The sequence below is a fragment of the Rosa rugosa genome, chromosome 7, assembly GCF_958449725.1.
Source record: "Rosa rugosa chromosome 7, drRosRugo1.1, whole genome shotgun sequence".
In the NCBI taxonomy this organism is placed as follows: Eukaryota; Viridiplantae; Streptophyta; class Magnoliopsida; order Rosales; family Rosaceae; genus Rosa; species Rosa rugosa.
Genome location: NC_084826.1, coordinates 32,444,543 through 32,460,137, shown reverse-complemented (window position 1 = coordinate 32,460,137; position 15,595 = coordinate 32,444,543). Strand labels below are relative to the sequence as shown.

Sequence of the window (15,595 nt, the reverse complement as noted above, 5' to 3'; positions counted from 1 at the left end):
ACACAGCTTCAGCCAATCAAATAATGTCATGTCAGCTCTGCTTTATCATCCAACTAATCAGAAAGCTCCAAAATAACTCCATAATCTTTCCAAATATATTATTGCTGATTTTCCCAAGATTTTATCTGATTTTTCTCTTAATTTTCGGCCAAAATACTCTTTAGTGAAATTAGGAATGAATATGGACTTGCTTTGGACATTTTCTCCCTTAAATCTCTCCATGACATCATTATCCTTGATCCTCTCTTGATTTTTGACATTAACTCCATAATTTCCCATGGCAAAATTAGATTTAATTCCCCAATAATATCTCCAACGTAATCTTCTAATGACTCTCCCTTGATTTTCACGTTGTCTCCATAATTTTCTCTTGATAATTCACGGCAATTAAAGATTTATTCTCCAAGAATCTCTCTTTGACGTCCACAAAACCCTAAATCCAATGGGCTTTCACCATTTTGCCTAAATCCACTTCAATCTAGAAGATTCTTGGGCCTCTATGTGTCATCTTCAAGCCATGTAGTCTTCTAGTGCCTCCAGGTTTCCTAGCCTCATCAGGATTCCTACTTTGATTGGGATTCCTAGTCTGACCAGGAATACTCAATTTCTTCATTTCAGCTCATTTATGCATCCCTCGTGTCAGTTCGGATTCGATCACTCTATCTGATTTTGGAGGACTTAATATGGGCGGTGATCAGTCTGAGTGGCAGTTCAGTGATGGCACTAGTCAGTATGGTGGTACCTCAGAGAGATTTCATACTAGGAGAGATCGTTCCCAGCGTCAGACGAGGGATGTGACATGTTATCAGTGTGGACATCAGGGTCATTATAGGAGGGATTGCCCTACGTTGACTCAGGGTGTTACTCCAGACGTCGGTCAGGGTTCTAGTCACGCATCAAGAGGTTCGTGTAGCGGCACTCCCACTAGTTCTGCTAGGGGCGGCACTCCCACTAGTTCTGTCAGGGGCGGTACTCAACGAGGTAGTGGTCGTCGTGGACGTTCAGTGACTCAGACGAGACTTCATGCCATGTTTCAGCAAAAGGATCACGTCCCTCCAGATACTCTTGAGGGTACGATATTCTTTCCCTTGTGTTATTTTCTTATATTATTTCACCGGGGGACACGTAAGCAATAGAGTTGGTTTAGTTAAGCGTTTTATTGTTCGTGTGAATTTCGAGGACGAAATTTTATAAGGAGGGGAGATTGTTACGTCCCAAACCCAAATTCACCTGTTTACTAGTCAGTTGGACGGTAAACGACAATTTCTTTCACTTTTTACTCTTTTCGGTAACTTTGGTGGCCCTAAAAGTCGACTTTTTGTTTGGGTCAGAATTTGAGAAAAGCTTCTTCACGAAAGTTGTAGAGGACGTTCAACCGAGCGCGTGCATATGTGGTTCGTAAAAATCGGAGCTCGTATACGAAAGTTATAAGCGAAAATGTAAAAGTTACTGTTCACGGTAACTTTCTATAAATATAGAAAGTTACTGTGGTGAGTTACCATTTTTGGAAACTTACCCAGTTTTCTCTCTCTTCTTTCCCGATCATTTTCTCCTCTTCGGTCTGATTCTTCCTCCTCCGATTTCTTCCTTCTCCGGCCGACCCACGACAGAATCCGGGCACCGGCAAGCTCGCCTCTTCCTACTTGTCACGTCGGTGATGGTGTTTTGCAATGATTCGGCCGGAGGAACTCGATTTGGAGCCGTGAACTTCACTATAGCAGATCGGAACTTTCGTCGATTTCCGGCGAATCTGGCCTTCTCCGGCCACCAAACTGGCGTCGAAGGTTCGGTTTTTGCCAAGGATCAATTTGCCCCTAGCCTTGAGCCACGATTTGCAGTGTGGAGGTCGAATCGACGATTTCAAATCCTAGGGTTCTTGGGTTTTTCTGGAAAAACTTCACCGACCAATTTCGATCACTTACAGGTAAAATTGGAACTTGTTGTAGTTGAAAGAATGGTTGGGTTTGTTGAGTAGAAGCTACTGTCCAAATTTGGTGGCCATCGGAGGTGGTGGCCGCCGGCGCGTGAGCCTCACGCGCCGCCACTGTGGGTGGCGTGTGGTGGCGCGTAGGGCTGACATTTAATTCCAATTTTTAGCTCATTAAATCCTATAATTTGAGTAGAGCTTGTTTATGAAGTTTGGTAATTTTTGGTAGAGTTATTCCTAAGGTGGGCCCCACAGGGCCACCTCGGGTTTCAGGGTGAAATTCGGGGCGGGTCCTGTCATTTGTTGAAATGCTTTCTTGGATTAAGCCTGTTGTTGGCTCTCATAAATTCAATGTTGATGGTTCAAGAGTAAGTAATGGTGCTTTGGAGCTAGGGGCCTTATAAGGGATGATTTGGCTGCTGGTGTGGTAGTTTCATTATTAGCATTAGTTTTGGTGATGTTCTGCAAGCTTAGGCTTGGGGCCTTTTCCATGGCCCTCAATTGGCCTTGAGCCTAAGAATTATGAAGTTGGAAGTGGAATCTGACTCTACTGTGTTGGTCAATCTCATGCAAAGAAGCGCCGTATCAACTTGATTAGCTTGCAATGCTGAATCTTGGGCCAACAAATGTGCCACAACAGTATCTACTTCCAAGATGAGCTATTTGAAAAGGGGCGGGTTTGAAAGAGAAATGAGGACTATGTTGCTTTTGAACTTGGATTTCGTATACACGGTATCCATAGAGACGAGTTGATACAGGCATTTTAAGATTTTGAATTTTTGAGTTTTTTCTCACATGCTCAGCAAAAAATTGAAGGTGATTGGTTGATTAAACTAATCAAATTGTAGAAAGATTGAAGCTTTTTCTTAGATTGTGGAGCAGAAATAGAAGTTTGGGAAGATCAAAATTGTGATTTGGGATATTAAGTTTGGAGGGGGATTTTTGGGGAGAGGAGGATCAGGTCGAGAAAGAAGAAGAAGATGGGTTTTATGTCGTAGGTTCTTTTATTTATTTATTTTGTATTGAAATGACCATTTTAGCTTGTAAAGTGGTACTCATCATCAAAGTTAATGTTCAATTTGGACACAGGTGATGAAATTAGAAAGTTTAGGGGTGTTATTGATTAAACTGAAACCACAAGGATTAACTAACATGATGTTGGATCCAAACATCTCAGGCGCGTAAACTGAAATTTGTTCAAAAAACAAAAAATAAATATTAAGCAAATTGGTCGAAGCTCCCAAGTCCCAAGTACGGGTCGGGTAAACTCTGCTGGGTCGGGTGAACCGAACCGAGTGCAATGGTGTAAAAGTAAAACCCTGAAACCCTCTCCGGCGTTTTACTGGAAACTCGACGGAGATGGAGGAGAGAGCAAGATGCTTCACATTTCTCGGCGTCGGAGCTCTGCTGGGCTCCGTCTCCACCTTTCTTCTGCTCAAGCTTCTACCAAGGCCAGTCACTTTACTTTTCTTCCTTATTTTTTAGGGTTTAGGCTCAATTTTGGTATTCATAGAATGAAACTATGCTTCTTCTCTTCTCTAGTGAATAATGTTGTTGTGTTCTTCCTTGTGCAGAAGGATTGCAAACCACTGTGATAAAAAGGCACTCCAAATGAATGGTAAGGTTTGCTTATCCATCGTTTCGTAGTGACTAGTGACTATACAATTAGACCTTGTGATGCAGGAACATGAACTTAGTGAACCATTACTTTAAGTAGCTGCATATCTGAAGCAGGGGAGATCTTATGAATACTATAGGAATAAAACTCTCTTTATAGGCCTTCTCAACTAAGGTTAACCTCACTTAAAATATAAAGCTTGGGTTAATAGCAAACTTAATTAACTAAGAGACAAAAGCATGAAGTAGTGGATAGGAATCCGTTATAGTTAACAAAACTACAGCTGAAAAACAGAGATTGAGCAGCTTAACCTTGCTATATGGACCTCGCTTAAAACAAAATTAGATCTGCAAGTTGCCTCTTTGAGTATGAACCAAAGTCCCCTTCCTCAGAAGCCAGTCTAAGCATATACATTTAGAGCTAGATATATTTTAGCCTATTAAAATTGCAGCTGAGTTGCCACAATCACGGACAATTGGATTCTATTTGTGATCATCCCCATGCCCCCTTAAGATTTTTGTATTGAGGTTTGTTTTTTATTTTGTTTTGTTATAGATATTAATGGTAAAGGGTTGGCATCTGAGACACCTACAAATTGCAGTGCAGTTACTGGGAGCGGAAATAGCAAGTTAGCTGGTGTAGACCTTCTAAATGATGAGATAGTCTGTGAACAACTAACAAGGTATATAACCATTAATGACATAAGTTGGTTATTTCTGTTGAGGCAGAACTACTTAGTGTAGAGCAGGGAATATATGTACATGCATTATTAGTTTGTTTATCCTGATTTTGTGCCTGCAAAGCATTTGTTTTACACTTTTACACATTCTCCTTCCATAGTTGTACTACATGGTAAAAATTTGACTTTTCATAATCTCAGACTTAGTAAATACCTTTCACCTGTCTTCTAGCTTCAAAGATATCAAATTCCTTGTTCTATTGATACGATCTATACCTGACCAGAGATTTATTTTAACCCAGTAGAGTCTACAGCGCTTTTATCAATATATTGTTCAATGTAATTGTCAAAAGCTGAGGGACTTTTGATGGTGTCCATAGCATTATTCTTTGAACATCAAAAGGAAACTACAATAAATGCAATCAGAAATCCTTAAATAAACCATAGATCCTTATTTCCACTCCAGAAACAGGAAAAAGCTGATAAAATACTGAAGAAAGACCTAGAGTTGGGCCTTCTTGGTATTCTGTCCAATAAGCTTATTATAGGGGCACAAAACTAGAAAGATGGAATAGTGAACTCTGAACAATATTACAGATTTTCTTCTTAATGTGATTTTTTTTTTGTCTGAACTTAATGTGAATTTTCCTTCTATGAGATAACGTACTACTAAATATGCAGAAGATTCTGCATGGCATTTCCATGCAACGAGAATTTGTTATAGTATTTTGTAGATCTATGAAATTGTTTCTTTTTTCATTGAAGTGGATGAGGCAGTACTGGAGAGGTTGTGCAGAGAGTTTCTTTGGTGAGGAGTCTAATGTTTACCTTAGAAGCAACTATTGCTCACATGAAATGGGGATTCCCAGAGAGTGGGTAGGGATCCAGTTGCGGTCTTTGGAATGATACTTCTAAAGTTAATTATCTGTTATCTTCTGTTGTCATTTTGTTCTGGGAAATAATGAAAAGGTCAGGTTCTGGGAGAAGATTTGGGTTAAGATATACATTTTCACGGTTCATTTCCAGTTTGTGTAGATGTTCAACCATTCAAATGTTTCATTGCTATGTACACAAAAACTTCTTTTCCTTTAAGTGGGGACTTTGGTTTTAGCAGAAATCTAAATGATTATGAAGTTTGGGAGCTTTCTTCATCACTTGCATTGTTTAAACGTGCAATCTTGTTTTGATCTACACCAGATACGTGTTGGAAGTTGGAGTTTTCAGGGGTTTTCTCCTGTAAGTTTTATGAAAGGAAGTTGAGGGCCAATCCCTTTTTTGTTTCTTTGGTAAGGAGTACTAGTTCTAACTTCAAGTAGTGCCCACGTTAACAATGGTGATATGGTTCAACCCCTCCATCCTCCATGTGCCACCAATCACTCCCGAGTTCCTGACCTTTGATAGAACCTTACTATTCCAGATAAACGTGATTCACATTTTCTCAATTCACTTTACATAAGACACAGTGAGGAGAAAAGCAACAGTTTGGCATTCTTCGCTGAAGCATCTCCCAAGTACTCACCATTTCATCCACACAACCGAGCCTAAATCCTTGACCTTTGGTGGAACGTTATCATTCCAGATAAATCTTGCAGGAGAGTTACTTGGTCAATTATAAATTTGTGAAAGGACTTGCCAATTGTTTGTTATTTTCTCATTAAAGTAATATATGATACACAAATCTCAGCAGAAAATATGATTTGTATGCCAAAATAACAGTGAGACACATCTTTTTAGTTATTTTTTCTGGGGTCTAGCATCAATAGTAGTAAAACCTACTTTGATTTTCAAGGTTGAGATGAAAAGATTATCTATATACACTTTTTGTCTAATTAAAATGGACTAAATTCATCATGACATTATAAATACTATCTAATCTTAATGAACTTGAAGTAGCTACTAGAACCTCTAGCTTTTGCTGAAGCTTCATCGTAGTGGTTTATGCTGTAACATAGGTTTATGGACTGGGTTTGAGGGTGGAATGTTACAAACTTTCTTTTTCTTTGGTATTTGGTTGACGTATTCATATGTTTTATCTTTCTGGTTAGTGTCTAATCTTAATGAACTAGAAGTAGCTACTAGAACCTCTAGCTTTTGCTGAAGCTTCATCGTAGGGGTTTATGCTGTAACATAGGTTTATGGACTGGGTTTGAGGGTGGAATGTTACAATTTTTTTTTTCTTTGGTATTTGGTTGACGTATTCATATGTTTTATCTTTCTGGTTTCTTTAGAAACATTCAATTCTTTGGACTTGAACCTCAACAAAAAGTGACTGCTTCCTATGTTGTGGTCATTGGTCTTGGAGGAGTTGGAAGTCATGCTGCATCAATGCTTTTGCGGTCGGGGGTTGGCAGGCTTCTCCTTGTGGACTTTGATCAGGTATCTGTTTATGACTTCTGTTTATCCTTTTAATAAGAAAAAATATTCATTGTCAAGTTCCTTAGTATATGGTAATAGGATTCCTAACTTGTACAAACCATATAATTCTGAAACTATTTGGGTTCTCCCTTTCCCTACTTAGCGCTATTTGGGTTCTCTCTTTCCCTACTTAGCAAGGCTTGAATGATATTTTGCTCCTTTGTTGGTTCCTTATAAATCTTATCATCAAGGGAAGTGATTGTACTGGCATGGTCGAGATATAGATTCATGTTGCATGTCAATTCCATACAAAAGATTTGTCTTAACTACTTTCTTAGTTTTGAGGTTTCTCTTTACAGGAAATGCATTACTGAGCAAAGCCATGAACTTGTTATACTCCCAACTAATGATATGTGTTAGACGATAACATTAACACCTAAGCTGCTAATTTGACATGTATATGAACAAAATAAATGGGTTATAAACAACTGTTTCTGCATTTTTTGATGATCTATTCAGGAATATAATTTGTTTACTTTCAAGTCAGTAATTTGCAGTACGTTCACACCCATCTTATTATGAAACGTTGTTGTATTGATTTCACTGTTGAAACTTGTTATATAGTTGTTGACAACCTCATTGTGATGTTATCAATGATATTATACACTATCTCAGGGATGATCCAACTTGGAGCATAAGCAGTATTTTTGTTTCTTTTTTTATTTTGATTTTTAATATTACTGTGTGGGGTAAGGCTATGGTATGTTGATATATCTCATACATCAACTATTTTCACCACTTTGAGGACTCATTTTTACCACTTTAAGGACTCATTTTACAACTTGAGGACTCATGTGATAACTAAGAAAATTTACCACTTTAAGGACTCATGTTGCCACTTTGAGGACTAATATTACTATTTTTGAGGACTCATTTTACCACTTTAAGGCAATTGTATGCATGTCATACATTAACTTATTGTAGAATTTCCCTTACTGTGTGAGGCCCACTAATGTTTGTAAGTGGGATTTAGACAACATAGACAAATATTTTAGAGTTGTTGGCATCTGCTAAATCACCTAATTAACCATCTCTGTCCAGATTCAATGTATTTTGTAATTGCTTGATCTTAGCTTCCTCTTCATTATGTAATTGCCTAGATTAAAGATCTAATTAGCTAACTCATTGTAATTGCTTAGACTAAGGATCTAGATAGCTTAGACAGAGGATCTAGATAGCTGTAATTTAGTAATCCTTTGTGTATATAATGCTTTCCTCACAATGAGAAGAATAGACAGCAAATTCTATAAATCCTTTTATGGTATCAGAGCAGAGATCCTCCTCTGGCTCTAGCTCTTCTCCTTTTTTCTTGCAATCGTCATACTGCTGATTGTTCGACCTCTCCCTCAATCCCCACAAATTCTTAGCCTTAGCCCAGTGCTTTCTCTTCCCCATTTCCAAATTTCTTGAAACTGCCACCACGTCTTCTGCTTCCATGACATCCTCCGCTGCACCTTCATCTGTATCCATGTCATCCGTTCCCTCTCAACCTATCTATCATTCTGTCACTGTCAAACTGAATGATGATAATTTTCTGCTTTGGTCTCACCAAATTGAATCCTATCTTCATGGTAACAAACTCTTCAAATTTGTAGATGGGTCATTCCCTTGCCCAGCTCCCTCTTCTTCTGATCATGAGGCATGGTTCTGCGCTGATAAGAATCTTGTCAATACCTTGTCAGCAACTTTGTCTGAGCCCATGCTCGCTTCTGTTGTTGGCTGCAAAACCTCAAAAGCCATTTGGGATCGCATCCAGGACTATTTTACACAAAAGTCTACTGCCAACTCATCTCATTTGCGACGCAAGATTAATGAGCTTTCTCGTGGAACCCGCACCGTTTCTGAGTACCTACAAGAAGCCAAGTCTATTTCAGATCAACTTGCCTCCATTGGTGAACCAGTCTCCAACACTGATCTGGTTCAAGCAGTCTTGAGGGGTCTTGGAGATGAATATGATATGCTGGTCATAGCTCTTGAATCGCATGACACCCTACCTCACTTCTCTACTCTACGGTCTCGCCTTCTCAACCATGAGGCCAAGCACTGCTCAACACCACCACCTCTCGCTATGTTAGCATCCCCCCAGACACATTCTTTCTCTTGCTCAACAAGAGCTGACGTTGGTATCGTTCTCTTGCTCATGCTTGTGCTGATACGATCTGGATTTCATATCTCCTCACTGAACTTCAGTTCTCACCTCCTCGACCCATCATCCTTTTGTGTGACAACCTCAGTACCACTTACATGGCCTCTAATCCAGTCTTTCATGCCCGTACCAAGCATATTGAACTCGATTATCACTACATCCGCCAATACCTTCTTTCTGGTGCTCATCGCGTTCAATTCACTCCCTCTCCAGATCAGATTGCCGATATCTTCACGAAAGGTCTTTCCCGCCAGCGGTTTGATCTTCTACGGTCAAATCTTGTCTCTCCTGGATCGTCAGATTTGTGGGGGAGTGCTAAATCACCTAATTAACCATCTCTGTCCAGATTCAATGTATTTTGTAATTGCTTGATCTTAGCTTCCTCTTCATTATGTAATTGCCTAGATTAAAGATCTAATTAGCTAACTCATTGTAATTGCTTAGACTAAGGATCTAGATAGCTTAGACAGAGGATCTAGATAGCTGTAATTTAGTAATCCTTTGTGTATATAATGCTTTCCTCACAATGAGAAGAATAGACAGCAAATTCTATAAATCCTTTTAGCATCCATGGTTTCAGTACAGTATCCTTTACCATTCTCCATCTCTTCAAATCTTGTAACTTTTAGTCAAAGTCTAACTAACATCTCTAGTCATGTATTGATTCCATGTTTAGGTATCAGTTTCATCACTTAATCGACATGCTGTTGCAACAAGAGCTGACGTTGGTATCCCAAAAGCCCAGTGTCTGAAAGATCATTTCTTATCTATCTTCCCAGAGTGTCACATAGAAGCAAAGGTCCTGTTATACAATGCATCGTCTGAGGAAGAGATTCTTTCAGGTCATCCTGATTTTGTTTTGGACTGCATTGACAACATTGATACAAAGGTACCTCTCTGCCCAAAAGTGCGCTTTCTGAAACATTTGAGATTAGCCAGTTTTTTATTCAAGTTCCACTAAAACAGATAGATATCTCATATCTTCTGTTTGGTCTTTCTATTTTTATTTTCATTTTTTTTATACAACTTCATCTGTTCAATGGATCAATTTGGAAGGTCCATTGGTTAGTTTGATATTCTGTATGCAATTTGTTGGTAGTATATCCTAAATTGGGAATTAATGCCTTGTGTCACAAGATTTAATGTCTTGGGCCTCTTCACCCGTGCCAAATTGTTTTGAATTGGGTGCTCTAACTTTCTTCATGTTATCGTATTAGGTTCATGTCTTAGTTCCAGTGTTAGGCCTTCTATTCCCCATGTCACCCTATATAAGTTATAGATGTGTTTGGGCTCAACTCATGCCACACATTAAAGGAGGTTCTGCGAGTATATCCTACATTTGTAGTGGGAGCCTTGCTTACGATATACAATCTCTGGCCTCTGAACCCAATCCTATTGGTTTGGGTCTAACTTAAGTTCATATGTTTGATGTTCTATTTGTAACTTCTTGAAAGTAAGTCTGATATTGGGAACTAACCCCTTGCTTTACAATATTTAATGTACTTGGCCTCTCCACCATTGCCAATTTGTTTTGGGTTGGGCGCTATAACTTCATGGTTTTATAGTAGCTCCATGTTTTAGGTTGAGTGTTGGTCATTAATGCTCCACGTCACGCTATATGAGTTGCCTATCTTTTTGGGCTCAACTATGCCACACATTAGGGGAGGTTCTGAACTGCAAGTTTATCTTACATTTGGTAATGTAAGCGTTGCTTACAGTATTATAATTTATGGGCCGATCCACACATGCCTATTGGTTTTGCGTCTAACATAAGTTTATTACTTCAATAAGGACTCATAATGTCTAATGCCACAACATGTTTACTTCATTCATCAATTGTGATATTTTGGAAACACTTTGAACTTCGGCCCTCATTTAAAATTGTGACTGCTAACTGCGCCATACCTTGGTCCCAAGTCCCAACTTTCAAGCCATGCTTATACATGAAGTTATCTTATATCTCATGTAACCTGTGACATGCAGAAATTAGCTATACATTACAAACAAATTCTTAGTCACAGTCGAAACAAATGTGTAAGATTTAGATATGCATGCTTGACTTGACATACGAACAACAAACCTGCAAGTGCAAAATTATTAATCAAGAGATTTGCTTAATGTAACCAACTGGTGACAGATAATTGATGTATTGCTTTCTGTGGCCTTAATATTTGTTCTTTTTATATCTTGTACCTGTCTCTATGAGAGAGGACTTTTTGTTTTCTAGGATATGAGAGCTGCATCTAAAACTAATGCAATCTGTGCTGTATTTGGTTTACAACGGACAAGGTTTTAGGGAATCCAGAAGTACTGTTTTTTGTTTATTCATACATACTATTGTGAACTGAAAATTTTCAAATTTTGGATTTGTTATATTGTACAGGTGGCACTTCTTGCGGCATGTGTACGTAGGGGTTTAAAGGTCCTATCAGCCACAGGAGCTGGTGCTAGAGCTGACCCGACAAGAATACGCATTGCTGATTTAAGACAATCGACAAATGACCCATTATCTCGAGCTGTAATTATCTTGGTCTTTTCCTTTGACAGTTTGCTCTTGCTGTATTTATGCTATATGATGGGTTTTTCCTTATAGATGGATATTACTTTTTTTTTTTCTTTTAAATTTATCATTTTCATGCATTATAAAGTTCTTACTATTTATCTGTATTTTCCAAGAGCCTTGAATAGTCTTGAATAGTCAAGGAATGGTGAGTTGGCCTGAGATGAAATGCATTTATATTATATACTTTCCTCTAATATTCCTGATTTGTCGGTTGAGCCTAGATGGAAACCCTTTCAACTTGTAAATCATCTGTTACTTTATCTAATAGAAATGCACATTTCCTATAGGAAATACCCATGTTCATAAGATAATGTTCTTTAGTCAACCATTCTAGTCTGCTGTGTTGCCAGATTGTCAACTTGTACCTTACATGTAATAAAAGAAGCCACCTCATCAAACATTGAGAGTAATTATCTGCTAGAGAACATTTGCCTATATTGTGTATATTATGTATGTGTATTGTATTTTATGTAGAAAGATTAACATTCTCTTGCTAGACAGTCCAACATGTTATGGGAGGTTGTCAATCAGAGTGTAACAACCTACTATTTATCCAAAAGTGATAGCTGAAGTAACTTTTGGATTTCTAGGCCTTGCTATAAATACCATAGATCTTCCCAGCCATTACAGAACCACATATTCAATTATAGCTCCTCTTCCACCTAATGGTCTTGATTGCCAGATTTCCTTACAAGACATTACCTTGCATGTCTGTATGTATATTTTATATATTTGCATAGAGGGATTATAGCCTGATCCTCATCTAATAGGGTGTATGAAAGTATTTGAAGATTTCTTATTGCTGTTCACTTACATCAACAAAGCTTGATTGTGCAGATAATCAGTCTAAAATCTCCTTTTTGTTCACAATGTAGTTTAGATTATTTTGCGTTTATTCTATATCTCCTTATTGAATTGTTAATTCCTAGGTGAGACACCGTTTGAAGAGAGAGTATGGCATTGAAGGTGGCATTCCTGTTGTATTTTCATTGGAGAAACCTAAGGCAAAGCTTCTTCCATTTAAAGGACAAAGTGGAGAAGAAGAAAATCCTTCAGATTACCAGGTATGGGTATTCTTTGTTTAAAGTTAGCTGAGTGTTTTAGTGCTGTTGTTTTCTTGCTTGGCAGTGGACTTCTTATACACTCTTTATACTATTCTCCTGAAGTTTATAATTATTGGTTTCTTTAAAAAAAGAAAATTTAATAAGTATACGGTTTTTCGTGCATTTTAAAAAATCTATGAGCAGTGCACTTTAATATTATAAAGAAAAGTTTAGACATTTAGAAAATTTCTGCACCTGAAGTACATAAGTATATGGAGCTTCATAGTAGTTAATTTTTGCTCACCCTTTTCTTTTCCTGTTAAGTTTTTTTTGGTTTGACACACTTGTCTTACCATGATGTCAGATAGTACCAGGGTTTAGGGTTCGCATAATACCTGTCCTTGGTACCATTCCTGCAATATTTGGCCAAGTGATGGCCTCCTATGTGTTGACACAACTTGCAGAATTGCAAGTTCAATTGGAACCTGTGATAAACTTGGACATTGACCATTACCGGATGCTTCACCAACGTCTTATTGAGCATGAGGAGTCATTGTATGGCACTGCCTTGCATGTGCAGGTATGTAAAGGTCTTCTTCAAAGACTTATTCAGATTACTTGTCCTTTTGGTTCTTTGGGAGTGGCTATGGCTCTTTAAGTCATGTTATGGTTTCTACTGAATATTTTGACGGGATGGTAATTTTTTGTTATAAACTGCTTTGTGTGTGCTTTAAATATTTGCAAGCTACCTACGGATTTAATAGCATGATAGGAGACTTAAAGAATATTATGCTCAATAATTGAAAAATTCCTAAGAAACAGCTGTGTTACAGTGTGGGTTGTTCTTGAAGTGAAACCCTGCAATACTATAGTGCAACTAATTGGTTTCGACCAAAAGAGAGAGAATCATTCGTTCTGATCACCTCTTATGGAGTTGGAATAAATCAATAATAAACCAACCCATTCAAGCATTCACTTGACTGCAAAGTGGCTTATGGTAATCAACCTTCCTCCCACTTTGCAAACAAGCGTGGAGGGTAGGTTTCTAGATTCGGAGTTGCAGTACATCTCAGAAGTATTTGTAAATTATCAAGAAAACTGTTTTGCTTGTCAACCACAATTAGATGTTGTCTGATTGTTCAGTTTTTTTTATTTATTTCCTAAATACTCATCTCAACTCCTGAAGTCCTATATTATGTATCGTCATTTTTATAGGTAGATGTTGAAGAAGTGATGTATGTTGCAAAAGAGTTGTGGCATGGAAGAAGTGCTAGAGAGCCAATTGCTAAAGATGTAGGACGTAGCATGTGGCGATCGGTGAATGAATTAATGCTTTTGAGGTATGGATTTGCTTTTGTATTACCCTTGACCAGTCAGCATGTGATATATTGTTGTTAAAATCTCATAAAACGATACGTTTTGTGAAAACATAAATTTGGTTAGACTTTCTTTCTTTGAAGCACAAATCTTTAATATTACGGATCTGTCTACAAGCTTTACAAGGAAACTAGAGACGATGAGAGAACTCCATTTCATTAACAATGATAATAAAAAAGAATAGAAAAAACAAAGAGATGAACTGAATGAAGGGCTCATGGGGAAGTGCAGTACTCACCACTTATTTACATGACTTCCTTTGGATGTGCATCACAAACGGTTAGCTAGCTCTGTGTGTGTGTGTGTGTGTGTGTTTTAATTGATCTTGTTTTAACCTGTTGTACAGACTGATATGAGCAGCTACTATGTTGCAACTTTAATTGTATAGGAGGGTCTGATTTGGTCATTACATGAAAAGCTGGGTGTAAACAGAAAGGAACATGGGCTGGATAAGGTTACGTTACTCCACATCCGTGCAGGCAGGATACATCGCAGTTAACAGGACTGTGTCCTGACCTATAGATTATGAGCTATCCCCATTTGAGTTGGTTAATTGTCTTCAATCGTTAGGGCCAAGCTCAGGCAATTAGTGTACAAGAAACTTAGAGAAAGCTTGACTAACTGTAGGGAAACATCCCCACAGTGCTACCTTGTTAAGATTTAGTATTGATTATACTCAAAATAAAGCATTAAGTCATGGCATTGACTAAATAATCGCTGTCTAGATAGTAAAATTGGATTAATCAATCACTGATGTTGAACTTCTCTATCATTTCTTTCCAGGTGGGACCGGGAAAAGCCGGCATCTGTGTCCAACTTAATTCTCTTGAAATTTAAAGAGGTATGCGACAGTTATCAGCTTTAACATATTGGTAGGGCTCTTCGGTCCAGTTGTTTATTGATGAATTTTAGTGTTTATTGATCTTTTTTTGATCATGTGAATTTCATAGTTCAAGTTCTATCCTTTCTGAAAATAAAAGTTGAGTTCTAGAATTAATCGTCATATATGTTTTAAACCTGGGGGAGCTCTGCCAAAGTAAATTCTTTATTTGCAGATAATTTCCCCTCTTTGATAATCTTTTATTTTTATTTTTTCGGGAATTAACTTCATAACAGTTAGTCTTATAAAACTTCATGCAATCTTGCATTTAAAACACTTTATCAGAATCATTCCCATTTACCTGTATGTTTTGCAATTGTCTCCAAAAAGAAAGAAAAGAAAAGCTTTTCAGAAAGAAAAGAAAAGAAAACCATTATTGCTATTGCTTTTTTGCTTATAACTCAATTATGCATTTGTTGAGTCGATGGAATCTTACGTGACAATTCAAGTAACCCTAGCTTGTCCACTGAAGGATGGTTGTGAATTTTTCTCTTACCCAAATCATGAAATAAATCAAAATTCTTGCCAAAAATCTTTCTACCTATTTGACATAGGGTACAATTTTATGGTAATGGGTCTAATACATTGTTCATTTATTTATTCTTTTGTTTCCTAACATGATCTGCTTTTCATTTCAGGCAGATGAACATGAATCCAGGACTCTTGAAGATATAAAAGAAGAGGAACCAGAATTTTTTGTTCGAGTTACATCTGTTCTGAAGCGAGCCGAACTAGAATTTGGCTTGTAAGAAACTAGGTAGTTATTTTTTCTTTCTTCTTGTCCCAGAACTTCATTTAGAGGGGTAGCGGAATTCTATATAGTTATAATATAAACTCAGGGGGTCAGCGTTTTCACCATTTTTGAATTACTATAGCTATCAGGGAAGAAATACTTGACTCTTATATTATTATGCCATTAAATCCAAACACGCACAAATTGGTGACAG

The 15,595-nt window shown here is 37.7% G+C and overlaps 1 protein-coding gene across 2 annotated transcripts; it reads left to right on the top strand.

The window, feature by feature from the left end:
• Positions 1 to 3,232: 3,232 nt before the first annotated feature.
• Positions 3,233 to 15,559, top strand: LOC133723605 (tRNA threonylcarbamoyladenosine dehydratase). Of its 2 annotated transcripts, XM_062150490.1 has the most exons (11): positions 3,235 to 3,378; positions 3,502 to 3,545; positions 4,101 to 4,227; positions 6,453 to 6,600; positions 9,462 to 9,674; positions 11,169 to 11,303; positions 12,278 to 12,412; positions 12,756 to 12,971; positions 13,607 to 13,731; positions 14,552 to 14,609; positions 15,287 to 15,559. In XM_062150490.1, exons 1-11 carry the CDS (start codon positions 3,287 to 3,289, stop codon positions 15,395 to 15,397), a joined length of 1,404 nt encoding a protein of 467 aa, XP_062006474.1. In that variant the 5' UTR covers positions 3,235 to 3,286; the 3' UTR covers positions 15,398 to 15,559. The 2 variants fall into 2 exon arrangements, with proteins under 2 accessions (XP_062006475.1, XP_062006474.1); XM_062150491.1 differs by lacking the exon at positions 9,462 to 9,674 and having other exon boundaries at positions 3,233 to 3,378.
• Positions 15,560 to 15,595: the final 36 nt, after the last annotated feature.